Below are 15,660 nucleotides of genomic sequence, written 5' to 3'. Positions count from 1 at the left end.
AATGGATGGAGGAGGAACCGATCACCTTATAATAATCTGCATGCACTCACTGCCCACCGCCTCTGAGGCTGTCACACGCCACGGATCAACACAACACCACAACTCTGGGGAAAATGTTTGTTTCAAAGGCCAGCAGTTGGTTTGCTGTAAAAAAAAGAAATATAATTGTGAGTGTTGGAGGCACTCAATGGAAACATGGTTACAAAGATCAACTCAATAACATATAAATAAAGATGCTCATAGGGTCCTGGTGTTTTCAGCTCATCTTTAAAAAAAAAAAAAAAAAAAACCCAGGGTTTGGTTTTGCAACGGTCACTGATTTTGGAATGTGAACTCCTGAAGTTTCCTGCAGCCACTTTCAGGGGCCTACCTGCGGGATCACTTTGCTCACTCCTACAGTTGGACATGAGCCAGATTCTAAACCCCAACTTAAATAAGGCCGCATCCCCGCTAGCGCCGAGCGGGCGGCGCTTGCCGAGTTTACTTTGTGCAATGTGATTACTCGCGTCAGCGCGCGCTCATGCCCAGGCACGTACGCTCTCCCAAGCTTGGCAAGTAAAAAAAAAAAAAAAAAGTGTTTAAAGCACCGTCAATAGGGCCCCTATGTGCGCACACACCACTCCCCCCCTCCCGCGCGCAAAACTCGCAGGACACCCGCACTCATGGTTGGCGAGTTGGTGACGTCACCCCTCAAGCATTAGGCAGATCTTTCAGATCCCCGTCTGCCTTCATGTTCCCCTAATTACATTTTATTTTAAAGCACCAGCCTTGTATGCGTCCCATTACAATACAGATAATTTGACATTACATAGAAAATGCAGTGCAAAGATCTTTAAAAAAAAACAAAAAACTGACCCAGTCTTCCTTCCTCCCTCCCTCCCTGTACCTTGGTCTTGATGCTTCTCATAATCTCTGGTACCTGTTACATAGGCAGCATAAGTCTGCCACCTGTCAACAGCCACTTGACCACAGCCACCTGCAGGCTAAGCTGATTTGTCTGGCCAAGGACGCTTCCAGGGGACAGGATTGATATTAAGCTTGGCAGCACCGGGCGCTCCGCACTGTCCAGGCCAGGTCTGGTGTCCTTGCAGAATGTGCCCCTGCAATTCCTACGAGGAGAACCGTTTGTCGGCAGGAAACAGATAATACAGCTCGATTGTATCAAGAGAGTTAATTTAGATATGTGCTTCAGGAAGTAGATCAATTAACTGAAAGCGGCAAATGTATTAGAAAGGTAAACATTTATTTTGGGGAGGGCAAAAAAAAAAAAAACTGCAGGGAAACAAGAATAAACTGGTCTGACATAATTGGCAAGTCACCTGAAAAATTATTTCACACACTGGGCGATGAAGCCACGAGTGCTGGAGAAGAGGATCTTAGCACTATACATTTTAATGGTGTTGAACTGTTCTCGGGCACCGGGAAGTGGCTTCACAAACGTAACAGCCTCTGTATCCTGTCCAGCTAACATGGTGCCTTTTTATCATGTTTGGAACTCCATAACGCTTTAGCCCCCATCAGAACAAATATAGAAAGTTGATAACATACAAAAACAAAAAACAAAAACACGCCTTCCCAGTCGTAAGTTGAAACCGTTCCATTTATTTAGTAAAGAATTTTAAAAACAAAATCTTTAGCTTCTCAAACCCCCTCCCCCAGTGCGCTAATTACAAAGTAAAACGGAACAGTGTTACACATCATTTGTAGGCTTGGGGAACAGATATCCCTTTTGAAAAGACACTACGTAAAGAGCATTTAGCTGGCTCCAGTTAGTTTGCCTTTGTGGTCCGATTCCATAAGTGCAGACGGCACAATGCAGCTGTAATGTAGTGTTGGTTAGCGTGGGCTCTGGTACACATGCAGTTTCTATTTCACGTACCACCGTGGTAGTGTAAGGGGGTACGCTCGGCACAGCATAACAGGAGAGGTGAACAGGCCCAGTGGTGGTAATAATATGATCGATAACGTACGTGATGACGTAAGGGGAAGTTAACGGAGTTGACAGCTACTGATTGAGCCACCTGTGCTGAAGCAGGGATATCCCTAAAAGCAGACCTGTTGGTGGCCCTTGAGGACTGGTGTTGGCCGCCCCTGAGCTCAGCAAACGGACATGTCTAACTACATCGCCAACAAAATGCTTGTACCTCTTCCAGTGAAGCGGTTACTGGTTGTGTGTTGTGGTTACCATCCATTTCCTGTCCTGTAACTGTTCATTGCACTTTGCTGCTCATATTACAATGTGAACCCAATGTTAACAACAACAACGTATGGTGTATATTTTAGGGTCTCCTTATCCCCGCCCGGAGGTTTGTAACCCGCTGCAGAGCATTGAAGTGGTTACACTTTACATTACGATAACAGAGTTATATCCATTATAGTTACTAATAAGCATCCAAGATCGGGAGGATAACACCGTCTTTTTGGGATGCACAATGTGTGATAAACGGCTCAATCATGTCTTCAATTTTTTCCCCCCACACTTTATTAATTAAATATATAATTTGTACGAGAAATGTCAACTCTAAATCTGAAAAGGAGAGCTTAACACAGGCATACCCCGCATTAACGTACGCAATGGGACCGGAGCATGTATATAAAGCGAAAATGTATTTAAAGTGAAGCACCACCTTTTCCCCACTTTACAATGCATGTACTGTAATCGTCATATACGTGCATAACCGATGTATTTATTTTGGTTACAAATGTAGGCTTTATTGAAAGAAAATCTTTAATGTCAGCTGATTTTTCTTACCATGTGTTATGTACTGTAGATTTGCTTTACATTTCCTTGTTTTTACAAGTCCTGCATGATTATATAAAGTAAATAATAATAATTATTATTATTATACTACTACACCATGCAGGAATTGAACTCTTGATACTTCATATGCTGGTGCAATTCTCTAACTGCTACACCACAGGGTGGGGTGATTAATATGACTCTTTAAACAAACATAACATATACTGCACAGTGCAGTCCATCACCCAATTAGAATATACCTTCCAAACAACCATAGGGTTGTTTAAAGAGGTTAACCTTCCATCCATAGTGTAGTGCTCAGAGCAGTGGACTGGTATATCAAACAATCAAGGGTTCAATTCCTGCATGGAGTGGTATAATACATAAATGTCAAATGACTGAAACCTGAAGGAGAGGAACGCCGGGTCTGGTGCAATTGGAACGGTGTGCGTAAAGTGAGTGGACTTAAAACGGGGTATGCCTGTACATAAATACCCCACAGCAGCCTGTGAGCGAGGCTGCGGCCAGGCAGGGAGCTGGCGCTAATGCGCGGTGACGTCAAGCTCCCCGCTCGGCCGGGAGATTGTGTGGCCGACTCGGTGCGCGTGCGGGGGAGCGATTCGGGGGGGGGGGGGGCGCGGCCATGACGTCACGAGACGGGCTTGCGAACGACAAATTCAAATTTGCTTGTTCTGCAAGCGGCTAAGCGCCGAGCATGCGCAGGCGCGCTCACGCTGGCCACACACATTGCCTCAAGGTGTTTTATAGCGGCCAGCGTGAGCCCCCCCGCCCGCTCAGCGCCGCCGAGGCCTACGGTTCGCACCTGCTTATTTTTTTGTGTTAAAAACCATGATTTTTTTTTACATCTCTAGCTTCTAAGGCAATCATAAGCTCCATTTTAACCTCCTGGACACTCAATTCAAATGCTTAAATCTCCTAAATGGAGCATTGGATTTGAATTTTAAAAAAAAAACAGCGTCGGAAAGGGAAAGAAGAGATCTCTTAAAAATAAAATTAAATGGGGGAGGGAAAAGCCGATCAGAGCAGACTGCTGATTTTTATTACTCGTGGTTTACATCAAACCATTCTGGGGATTGAGAAACTATTTGATCAGTAAAATGCTCAAACCCAACGAAGAGGTTTCCGATGATCTATTATACCAGGTGTATCCACTTCACTGTATAAAAACGGTCACTGACGGAAGTCTGTAGCCCGTAGAATGCAAAGAATACGTACGAGGTTACACGTGGCTCTAACAGTTTCTCTCCATCAAGTGTCAGACATCAGTATAGCACTGTCCAAAACCCATCCTTCACCTCAACTTGTGTGCAATCTATGCCGGGTTGTTACAACAGCATCTTGAAAACAATGGCAACCAAAGATGAGATAAGCAGCAGTTGGACAGGCACGACTATAATGGATGTCGGATTTCAGGGCCCAACAAGGCATGTGAAGTCATTTCTTTGTAACAAGGAATTTGGAAGCTATTTTTTTTTTATCACAAAAAAGAACCATAAAAGGCAACTCATCTCCAAGGTCGTCATTACCAAACGAGAAATATAACCATTTCCAAAAGGGCCAAAGGTTTAAAGCCGCAGTCCCATTGTGCAACGTGTACTGGAGTTACAGAAAAGTAAATGCACTCAGTCATGCGACATCTACTTTAACACTTATTTAATTATATAAGATAAATAGTATTTTACATTTAGGCCAGAAAGCCGGACTGAAAAGCACAATAAGAATGATCACTGCATATACAAGTCACACTGCTCTTTTGATAGGGCGTCAGAGAGAATACTGCAGCACTCCCAACGTCACAACGATCAAAGCAAAACATGGTTTTTCTATGCCAACATTTCTCCAAAATAGAATATATTATACAATGAAGTATACAGTGTAAAAAAAACAACAAAAAAACCCACTTTGTACAATCTTTTTTACTTGCCAAACAGGACTGCACCTTTAAGTTTTGGTCCAGTGTTCTGGAATATTCCTAGAAGATTGTGCCCACCAAGTTAAGGGATGAGTTTATATTTGTATAGGGTTTTTAACTGTGCATGTCCAAGGCCTGATTCGGCTTATAAAAGGAGACATAAAACAGTGATGGCAAGAAGGCACTGGAACAGCTGGGCCAGAAACGAAAAATGATCATAAGTGACCTTGCCAAGGTCACCTGGATATCTTCAAATTAAAGAGCCATGTACAGTCTGATGCAGTTAAACAATGGCAGGGTACTGGAGGGGGGTGTAGCAGTCGTCTAATCTTATGTACTCAAACAGAACCATGTTTTTACAAGGACAATATGGACATTAAATTAAATCCAGCATCAGACAACTGGGAGAAGCCAACATCCCAACGTCATCCCTATCAGCATGTAACTGGGGAAGACCTCACTCCTGGCTTCAGCCTCTCGCAAGGTGAGCAGGTTCCCGGGAGAGACCCGCGAGCATGGGTTCAGCCGTATGAAGATCTATATCCTCTAATTTCACATGTATTAAAATGGACGCCAATGCATCAAATCGCTATGCATTACCGCACTTATCACCGTATAGCGTAAGGGCCGTTTACAGAGAGGTGCCACCACATTCACAGATTCAGGCCCCTACGTAAATGGTGTTAAGAAGATTTACCATCTCTCATTGTATGATGACAATATCGGCTTCATTCGACCCTCCCTGTACAATTTGAAGGCTGTTTACGCACCCCATATCACATACTCAGGTTTCATTTTGCACTAACCCAGCAACTGCAATGCCTTATTGCCCTTCAACTGCAGGAGCCACCTCAAAAGCTTACAGAAGTCCAGGCCTTCAAGGACAGACCAAGAGAAACATATCTCCAAATGCTGCTTAGCTCAAAACAGGGGAAGTGCTACATTTGCCCTGAATATTACCTTTGCACACAGGTTACTTGCTGCACTCTGGCTTATCCCGGCCCAATAAAATTACTAGCAGAAAGAAAAGAGGACTAATTAAAGTCTGTGCCAGTTGATGGTTCCATCGCTTCCCTTTGTTTTATTGATGCCAGGGACAGCTGAACGCCGGCAGATCTCACCTGGTGATCATGAACTACTCTAAACAGACAGCAACTCTGAGAAGTGCTAATGTTATAGCCATGTCAATGCTTAGACTGTTCCACGTGGCTCTCTGTGGGGCTCTCTCGCTGCATGGTTATCTCCTCCCGCAGTCAAACGTTAAGGCTGTAATGAAGGTTATTATGGACCGGTTAAGGAATGGTAGCATGACATGGTTCTGGGGCAGGTTAGGTAATGTAGGGTTTGAGTCCTTTACATGCATAGGAATTAGTGTTAGCCTCTCAAGAGCTCAAAGGGTGGAATATCGGTCCTCACATGAGAAACCGGAAGATCTGAAGACCTGTCCCGACTCATCCAAAGCCCCCCCTGTTTTTGTTCTCGGTGTACCTGGTGCTGGAATGTGAATAACATGGAGTGGAAAGAGAGATCTACGTGAATAGACTATGTTCATATTTTCCTGCGAGGCAAAGCCAGAGGTCCCCTTGTCTGCAGTGTTTAGGTTTTATTCAGTGTCCAGAGTGGGTCCAGCATGCTGAGGGGGTCCTCGCTGGCATTAGTGCCCCGTGACAGGCCCCCTCCGTTCTGTGGCTGCAGAAAGCTCTGCTTGTTCATTTTTTGCTTCCCCCTCTGGGAGTTGTCCAGGTTGAAGGCCTCAGGGGTCATGGAGGCCAGGAGATCCAGCGAGGAGGATGAAGGTGCTGTAGAGGCAGCAGCAGCCGGGGACGGCTCAGCACTTGGTATCACTGCTCTAGCCACCTCCGGGTGATGGTTACAGATTTCTGGAGTTATTTCAGCTATCGGGAGGGAGTTACCATTGGAGCAAGCCTGAGACTGGATCTTGCATGGTTGCTGCTCTGCATTAACCTGTAGAGAGAGATCAAGCTGGGAGGAGCTTGAGGGCAACACAGTTTGCAAGGGGTCATTAGTCATTTGCTCACTGAGAAGAGAGTCTGGAAGGAGGTGCAGCTGATCATGATTAGGGGTCTCTGTGCCCCCAGGGCAGGGTCTAATGCTCAGCTTTGCGATGGTGGCCTGGATGGAGCTTATGGGCATGTCCCCTCCCAGCACTATGTCCTGTGGATCCGGCAAGGCGTGGAGCTGGAAACCAAACACAAATCAAGAATTCATCATCTGATGTGAAAGCATGAACTTTCCTAACCGTTACCTGAGCAGCAACACATCCGTATCCCCCCTCCAAAAAACATCACAGCAGTGATGCACACCTGCCCCCCTCCAAACAGTCACATGACCAACAGTAAGGCACCCAGACACTCCCAACAGCCAATTAAATAGTATACATTGGCCCCTCCCACTGGTCACAAGAGCATTAGTACTACATACCCTGGTACCTCCCACTGACAGCAATGCATGACAGCCTATCCATTCAGTCTTTTCACAGCATCACTACGGTCCCACACACCAGTCATATTAAAAAAAAGGCACAACTACCCCGGATTCCTCCCACCAGTCACATGACTAGGAGAAGGTCTGCACTCCTGGCCCCACACAGTCATGACCACCCCCGCCTCGAGTCTCCGAGTCACCATCCTCCCTTTCCTCCCGACCGTGGGAGACTCCCCACGTGTAGGACAGTGTGGCGAGGTGCTCTCACCTTTTGTGACGTGCTGTTCTGAGGCTTGCTGCTGGACGAGGGGGTGGGGAAGACTCCGTGCCTCTGCAGAACCTGCTCCGCGTGCTTCAGCACAGCTTCATAACAGAACTTCAGGTGCAACTAGATCAGAAAAATCAAGAGAGAGTCAGGCACACGAAGCCTTGCTCGCATACACATGCCGATTTGGGATTTAATAGGGGAAATATGGTCTGCATTTGTTTATTGCAAACTACCTTATGCCAGGTAAAGGAGCAGTCCCACTTGGCAGGACACAATTATTGTGAGAAAAAAACCAAGTAACGTAACTGGCTTCCTCTGAAAGATTGAACCCCCGTATATATTACATGCGTTTCAGTGCTGACCCTTTTCATGAAGATCGGATGCTTCCTGCCACACAATTGTATCGAATTTTGCAAACGATGGCAGTTTCATTATTTGGCGATCATCCCAAAAACAAATTTGGACAATTGACCTTTTTACCTTTCTAGGACCAACACAAGATCTCATCACGGAATAGATTAGGTGAAGGTCGGAAATGCCCCCAAAGCATTGTGTTTACCATGGGACCATTAATAGCTAAAAGATAAAATACATCGTTTATTTCAAAATACTTACACCGATTCTTAGAAGAAAATGCAGATCGCCTACATTTTAACCTGTTAATGACCTGCTTACTTTTGTTCGTGGTCGGTGGTCAACTCCAGTCCTTAAGGGCCACCAACAGGTCAAGTTAAGACTATCCGTGCTTTTGCAACTGAATGAGCCACTTGTGCAGCAGCAGGATATCCTGAAAACCTGACCTGTTGGTGGCCTTTGAGGACTGGCGTTTGCCGCCCCTGGCCTAGCCCCCGTCAACATGTTGCTGTACTTTGTTACAACACATTCGTGTAAACCAGTGGTAGGGAACCAAAGCCTACTCCCCACCTGTGCAGGTGTTTGCAGAGGAGCATCTTCGTCCCATTACTGCCCTTGTGTGGTGTTCTACGCGTGTTTTATCCGACCCTGTTGTAAGTAGGGTTTTGGGTTTTAACCCCTGATGCTCCACTGCAACAGGCTTCCTTGTCTTTAATAAATTAGTTTTGTATGTCATCAGCTTCTGTGTTTCATGTTCTATGTTGCTTGTTGTTAGTCAGTTTTGTTTTATGTTAATACTTTATACACTATGATGATTTTTTCTTTTTATATCTTTTCATATGTCATGGATCTACTGAATGGAACCTGATCGTACCACATCATAGATTGGACTTTATCTTGGACTCTGGGCATTATTATGGTGGGCGCTGGTCTGTATTTGTGTTTGTTGTTCTCTTTCTGGTGCTGGTTCTACCAGTCCATTTCTGGCTGCCCTTCTATATATTTTTTATTTATTTTATTGTTATCATTGTATATTACATTAGTATATTGGAATTAGCGCTGTTAAAGCACATTCTTTTTGTATTACTGCCCCTGATCTGCCTGGCAACACATGACAGGGGATATGGGATTGGATAAGAAGGAAAAAAAAAAAAAAACATAGTATCTGGAGACAAACTGTCAGTCTGAGACAGAGACAGTGACAGTCACAGGCGCACAGAGACAGCACAGGTGACAGAGAGGCTTGAGAGACAGCCTAACTCTCGCAGAGATGAGAGGGGCGGCTTGTAGGAGGCTGCTAGTCAAAGAGCGAGAAAGTGAGAGACAGCAGCAGAAACGCATTCCCTACATAGACAAAGAGATGAGAGCCCAGCGCAAGAGAGATACAGATACTGGCCGGGCTGTTAAAGCACAACCGGATAACAGACAGCTGGGAGGTCCTTTCCCACAACTTTCAAGTATCCTTTATAAGACACACTTCATCCTTAACAGGCCTGCAACGCCACTACACGCCATTCCCAGGTAAGAGCTGGCAATAATATCGGCCCAAGTGGCTTCCACATTGGACACTGGGACCAATATAAGGGACAATAGCACAGCATCCTCATTGATTGTATCTTGCATGTGCGCACATAAGAAAACACTCACTATGTGTAAGGACCGCCATGTTAAGGTTGCCGTGGGGTCATAAAGCTCCAGTTAAAATATACACAAGTCTCGTCTTGTTTTATTCAAGGGATCCAGTGATGGTATACTAAGGGAGGACGGGCTGCGGGAATAGAGGTGTTACAGATCTAGAAAACTTCCGACATTTCAGAAGACTCTTAATAAAAACATTAACAAACCAAATGTAGCGTTTGAAGGGGAGTACCGGTTGAGCTGAAGGGGTTGTATGTGGCTTGGGGGCGCGATACTCATCACTAGTGCAGACCGTGTTACAGTACGAGAGGACTTCTACTTGAATTGCCAGAATTTGCCCTCCTACCTTCTCCTGTAGCATGTGCTTCCTCTGCTGCCTCATCTTCTTCACGAGCTCTGCCAGGTCGGGAATCCCATTGCCGGCCTCCACCTCTTGCATGGCTGCGTACATGAGGCACAATGCTCCCGTCCTCCCCACGCCGGAGCTAAGGGCAGGAGATGGTCACATACATAGACGTTCTATGCCAGGTTGTCAAAGCCCATTAAAAAAAAAAAAAAAACAACAAAAATAACAGCACCGTGTCTAATTTTAGGGGATTCTACATCTATTTAATCAGCTTTATCCTATTATAGTTTTCGTGATTTTTTTTTTTAAATGATCTATTCAAGAAAATAAAGCCTTAAAAAAAAAAAAATAACCGTAGTGGCATACAGTAGTTTAGTGGCGTTATAACAGAGTTCAGGATCTGAACTGGGTTCAGAAAAATGCAGGAATTGTGGGTGGGAAAATGCAAATCAGGCAATCTCCTGGTAACGTGAAGGACAGAAGTGGGAGAACCAAGTTTGGCTCTGAATGTCAGCTCCACGGGCATATCTCCATCTCCCTGTACACAAGACCTCGCAACACCTATGCTGGGAAAATCTATTGCATACGCTGCCCTCTCTGTATTTTGTTCCTAGCCTGTGCAGTGTGAAGGAGTGAGGTGTTGCAGTCAGAATGTAGTAGTCTGTGTTCATTGGCTTCCTTTGCCCTTTCTAAGCATCTCTTCCTGAAGTGGCGACATTCCTTACCTGCAGTGCACCACGATGGGCATATGCAGCGGCCGCTGCTGTATGTAGTGACTGTGCACCTCCTGGATGAAGTGCAGAAGGTTCCCTTTGCTATCTGGGAGACCCCTACAAAAAAAACAACACAATTAGTAGCATGTTGTAGACATCCGGTACCCAAATACACCTACTGTCCATGTCCCTTCCCTGCGCACATTTATAGTATACTCATATTCCTTCCATTTCCCCACGAATCTGTTCCTGGGTACGTCACTCCCCGCATATCCTATAGGCCTGACTCTACCATAGCGAAAACCATCATTGAGACAGGTTCGGCTTTGAATCAGCCTGCCTATATACTCCTTTTACACCTGACGCTTGACTGTCTCGGTGGTTTCGCCGCGGGGGAGGGATATAAACTGGCAGCAGATGGAGGGATACAGCAGCAAGTGGCGGAACGGGACGTTTCGCAGCGGCCAAAACGCTGCCGGTGTTCTGCCGCCAGGACATATAAAGATGGTGTGTCCGGGCGGCCTGTCTAGGCAGCGTAGTGGTTCTGCGTGGGACATTTAAACATACAGTTGTCAGTGCGTCAGACATGGCTTGTTGAATCGGGTGCGCGGCGGACTGAACATCGCGGCGAAGTGTCCCGTGAAGTGTCTGCCGGCTGCGTTATGGTCACGGCCAAACAGCCGTGGAGAAACGTCCCATTCCGCCGCTTGCGGCTGTATCCCTCCCTCTGCTGACCGCTTATATTCCTCCCCTTACAAGAATCTGAGTCCCCCCCCACCATCCCATGGATCCTGAACTCAAAACCCCCAACATATCCACATACAGCTCAGGCCAGGATGTGAACTGCAGGTGAATGATGGAGCGCTTCAGGCTCTGGTCTTTGTACTGCAGGGCCACCACTCTCTCCACATGCGTGTCGGTGACCTTGTGGCTTGTCAGAGTGAGCGTGATGTGCCCGTGCACCATCGTCTGTCCTCGCTCCATGGGGAAGTACCGCATCACCTTTTGCTGTAAAGATAAACTCTGGTTTACACACAGGCAACACGGGAAGCCGACCTCCCAGGCAAAGGAAAGCTACATCAGTTGTTGTGCATGCAAACGGTTCTTTAAAAACCAGGTGAAAAAAGGGATACAATTCGGACATCAAATTTTTAGAAGCCAGACGATAAGTGGCATAAAGTTAAGTGTGGCAGATTATGCGTGGGGGACATGGTTCTATGCTCATTTACTGGTACAGCCAAGTGCTTAGTTTCTCATGTACACATTGAAAGCGGTACGTATCTAATTCTCATGTAGACAGCAAGAGCAACGAGCTAAACTGACCTCTAGAAATAGAAAGAGATGGGCACTAAATTAATATAGGAATAGAGCCTTACCTAGACAGACATGTGCCTGATTCCTATGTGTAATCAGCAAGACTCATGTTGAGAAAGTTAAAAATACCATAGCTAAACATATTCAAGTCTCTCACCTTCTTCATCTCCAGTTCAGACACCAGCATAACAATTAAGGAGACCTTCTGCTCATGTATCATTAGCCAGAAGTCGGAAGCTGTGCCCACAAGCGGGGCCTGTGTGGCGATGATTGTCGGGCAGTACGAAGAGAGATCCTCGATCTTACTGGCATTGATGTAATCGTCCTTCCCCGACTGGAGGACAATTCGGTTCTTGTCGTAGGGCATGAAGTCCTGATTCCGGTTCTTCATGGTGTAGCAGCGGGCGATGGCTATGGACAAGTGTCTGGCCTCCTTCTCTTGGACATCCTGGAACTCTTTCCACATGGAGTCTAGTTGGGTCGCAGCACCAGGCACTGGTTTTTCCAGAACTCCCACCACGACACGAAAGCGGTCAAGTTCTGACAGCAGCCTCATGATGTGCTCTGGCTTCTCATAAGGGTCGTTCTCGATCAGCTGGATCCCCTTGGGTTTCTGCCCATCCTTTGAGTCTGCCTTGGTGGGCTGCAAAAGTGGCTGTCCAACTGAGGTCTTGGAACCTCCGTGTTGGCTTTCTGGACTCGATGAAAGGAGGTCATCCGTGGAGGAACTCTGACGTTGAAAAACCACCTCAGTGGATCCTTGGGTTAAGGGTGTTGCTCCAGGCGTCAGCGAAGGGGGTGGTCTTTGTGGCATAGCTGTAGATGTAGGCACAGTAGGTGGGAGAGCTGATGCAGCTTGCACAACCAACGATGGTTGTGGGGAGGGTGCTGGTGATGGAGTGGTTGGAGCTCCTGAAACTATCACGGTACCTGGTAACTGGCTCATAGCAGGACTGCTGGGAGGTTGTATATGGTGGGGTATGGAAGGAGCAGATTGGGACCCTACTATTGGCATTTGGGATCCTACAGGCATCTGGTTTGGTAAAGCATTAGCAGGGGGAACTGCGTGTCTCGGAGGCCCAAAGGGCTGAGATGATCCAATCTGTGCGGTTGATCCAGAAGGTAGGGCCTGCATGCCTTGGGCTGCAGGGCGAGGGTGCATTTGTGGAGACGGATGAACCGAAGGAGGGGGTATGGTTTGGATTGGCTGTGGAGATACCCTGGGAAGAGCACCAGGAAAGTTCAGGGTTGCAGAATGCGAGGGAAGAGCCTGCTGTTGGGTGGGTTGAGGAGGCAGCATGCCATGCTGTATAGGGAACTGGTTTTGGTGCTGAAAATGCTGCTGAGGCTGCATCACGGGCAGATGCCCCCGTGGCTGATAAACAGGAGGCTGCTGGGGGTGAAGTGGCTGCATTTGAGCGTTAAACTGAGGCTGTGAAGGTGCATAGTGTTGTTGCCCAGGCATGGATAAAGGCCTTGCCTGCATGTCCAATCTGGGTGGGATTTGCCCTTGAGGCTGAAACATTTGAGGAGCTTGACCGTGTGGGAAACATGGTGGAGGTGGTTGAACATAATGCTGCATTCCACCTTGAGGATAAGGAAATGAACCAGGCTGGCCCATTACCGAGTGTACTTGTGGACCCAAATAACCGCTATGAGGATGAGCAGGTGCCATCTGTTGATTCATAGGCTGGTTGTTCAGTGGTGTCCCTCCTTGGGTCAGCCCTGGCAGCCTGGGAGTTGTGTAGCTTGAAATTGGCCCTTGTATACTATCTACTGTGGTGGTTGCTGGACGGATGCCATGTGGCCGTGGCTCTCCATTGCTACCATGTGCCGGACCATGGAACCAAGGTCGCACTGCTGACGTGTTGATCACACCAGGCAAACCTTCTGAGGACCAGGCCTGCTGCCCCATTCCAAACGCCACCCCAGAAACAGCAGGCTTAAACTGAGGTGCCACGGGAGCTGCGCCAGAGATTGGCATTGGCATGTGCTGTGGGGATGTTCTTGGTGGTGGGTACCCAGGCTGAATGGGTGCAGACGCTGTGCTTGGGTGAACAGGTCCTCGGATCATAGCGCCACCTGGATACACTTGGGGACTCTGTGATGGAAAGTTAGGTGGTGCTTGAGGTGGCATTCTCGCCTGAACAGCCGATGCATGCATAAACTGCGATGGTACGCCAGAAGAAGCACTCACCTGGGGGTTACTGCTATATGTAACAGGTGGGAAGGGTCCACCAGGAATAGCCCCAGGTGCATACTGTGGCATGTGCCTAGGCACAGCATTAAAATGAACCTGGTTAAAAGGCACTGCATGTTGGCCTGGCATGGAATCTCCGGCTGTCCTACCTCTGTAGGCATCATACATGTTTGCTGGATACACGGGAAACGGTCCAAGAGCATTTGCCGGCAGCCTGTCAAAGTGGGCAGCCAGGGCCTCAGGAGGCAGACTCTTCAATTCTTCCGGCAGATCGGAATAGAAGAGGGAAGGGAACTGCTGCTGCATGTCTGCAAGATCTGCCGCAGGAATATTCTCCAGGCCCACATCCGAAGGCTTCTTCTGCAGCGCTGGCTTAGGGGCTGTCGGACGAGGCGGCGGCTTCTTCTTCATTTCCCTGTAAAGGCACAGCCATTCGTCAATGACATGACTACGTACAAATACATTTGAGAAGGGATAGAAGGGACGGTACACTGGGGTAAAGTGTTATTCTTGAATACACAAACTTACAGACTTGGCCTGCCACTCCATATGATCTTAGGCCAATGAGACATTGGGGTTTAGTCATTAAACTGCAATAATGCAGACGGGGCACTGCCTTATCCTACAATGCATGAAAAACAGGTTTTGGTGATGTACTTATTTGGACCTTGCTCACACCATCCAAGGAGAAGAGACCGATCCAACCTCACATTCATCAAGAATAACGCAAACTTGCAGCAGCTCAAAAACGCAAACAGACCTTTCCAGAAGCTGCTGCCTGCTGGCTTGGGAGGCGTCGGACGCAGCTCGAGCCTTATCAAGAAGTTTGGCAACTTTGCCTTCCAGGTCAGCATAAAAATCCTTTCCCTCCTGGGATTTCTTCATCAGGTCCTCGTATGCTTCATAGGAAGAGATTAGTGTCTGTACAGTGTGGTTCCACCTGAGAGGAGGGGAGATATATACACGTTCAAAACGGTTTTGTGTACAAACCCTGATCTTAAAAATCGGGGGCTTGTGGAACTGCAACCGGACAAGTAGGACACCGACGGTAGCTAAACGGTTATTTAGTCCCTGGAATTCCTCGTGATCCTTAAGGCATCAGTATGTTAAATGTTGCAAAGTGGAGTGTGACAAGCACGGCATTCTGTTAAAGGTGTCAAACCCGAAACCAAAATGCCGATCATGGGAGTATATGTTCCTCCCTTTGCTAATCTTGTAACGTGGCGTGTCCGACCTTACACCGTTACATCTGCATAGACTGGTGTCACAAACGTTTTATAGCGGCCAACACTATCTCATGAACCACGTCTCTGCTGGAGGGTTTCTAACCCCAGGGGTGCTCAACTCCGCTTCTAACACGGGTGGCTCAATCTGTCCCTGCTGCAGCACAGGTGGCTCAATCAGTCCCTGCTTCAAGACAGGTGGCTCAGATGCGCTGGGTCTTCAACTGAGCCTCCGATTGAGCCACGTGTTGAAGCTGTGATGTCTTGAAAACCTGACCTGTTGGGGGGGACTTGAGGACTTAAGTTGAGCACCCCTGTCCTAACTCATCACTACTAAAGGAAGCTATGATAAGATACGTGCCTGCTGCTAGGACAGGGCATTTATGGAACGCAAGAGGTAATCGTTATGAAACTCCTAAATGCTTGGAACAGACACACAAGGAGATATAATAAATGTGGTAATTAGGTAGGGTCAAACGTACACAA

General features: G+C 47.2%; 1 protein-coding gene across 2 annotated transcripts in view; it reads right to left on the bottom strand.

Moving 5' to 3' along the window:
• Positions 1-1,222: 1,222 nt before the first annotated feature.
• The window catches only part of PTPN23 (protein tyrosine phosphatase non-receptor type 23), a 53,623-nt gene continuing 39,185 nt past the window's right edge, over positions 1,223-15,660 (bottom strand). For both annotated transcript variants that reach the window (XM_075588131.1, XM_075588132.1), the window contains 7 exons: positions 14,712-14,891; positions 11,909-14,366; positions 11,261-11,445; positions 10,450-10,554; positions 9,725-9,863; positions 7,387-7,506; positions 1,223-6,872 (listed from right to left, as the gene is read on the bottom strand). In XM_075588131.1, the coding sequence (XP_075444246.1) occupies positions 6,270-6,872; positions 7,387-7,506; positions 9,725-9,863; positions 10,450-10,554; positions 11,261-11,445; positions 11,909-14,366; positions 14,712-14,891 (3,790 nt within the window). In that variant the 3' untranslated portion in view covers positions 1,223-6,269. The remainder of the gene's footprint in view (positions 6,873-7,386; positions 7,507-9,724; positions 9,864-10,449; positions 10,555-11,260; positions 11,446-11,908; positions 14,367-14,711; positions 14,892-15,660) is intronic.

This window comes from Ascaphus truei, chromosome 2 (assembly GCF_040206685.1).
Source record: "Ascaphus truei isolate aAscTru1 chromosome 2, aAscTru1.hap1, whole genome shotgun sequence".
Classification (NCBI taxonomy): domain Eukaryota; kingdom Metazoa; phylum Chordata; class Amphibia; order Anura; family Ascaphidae; genus Ascaphus; species Ascaphus truei.
Note: the sequence above shows the minus strand (reverse complement) of the source record. Positions and strands in the feature narration are given on the sequence as shown.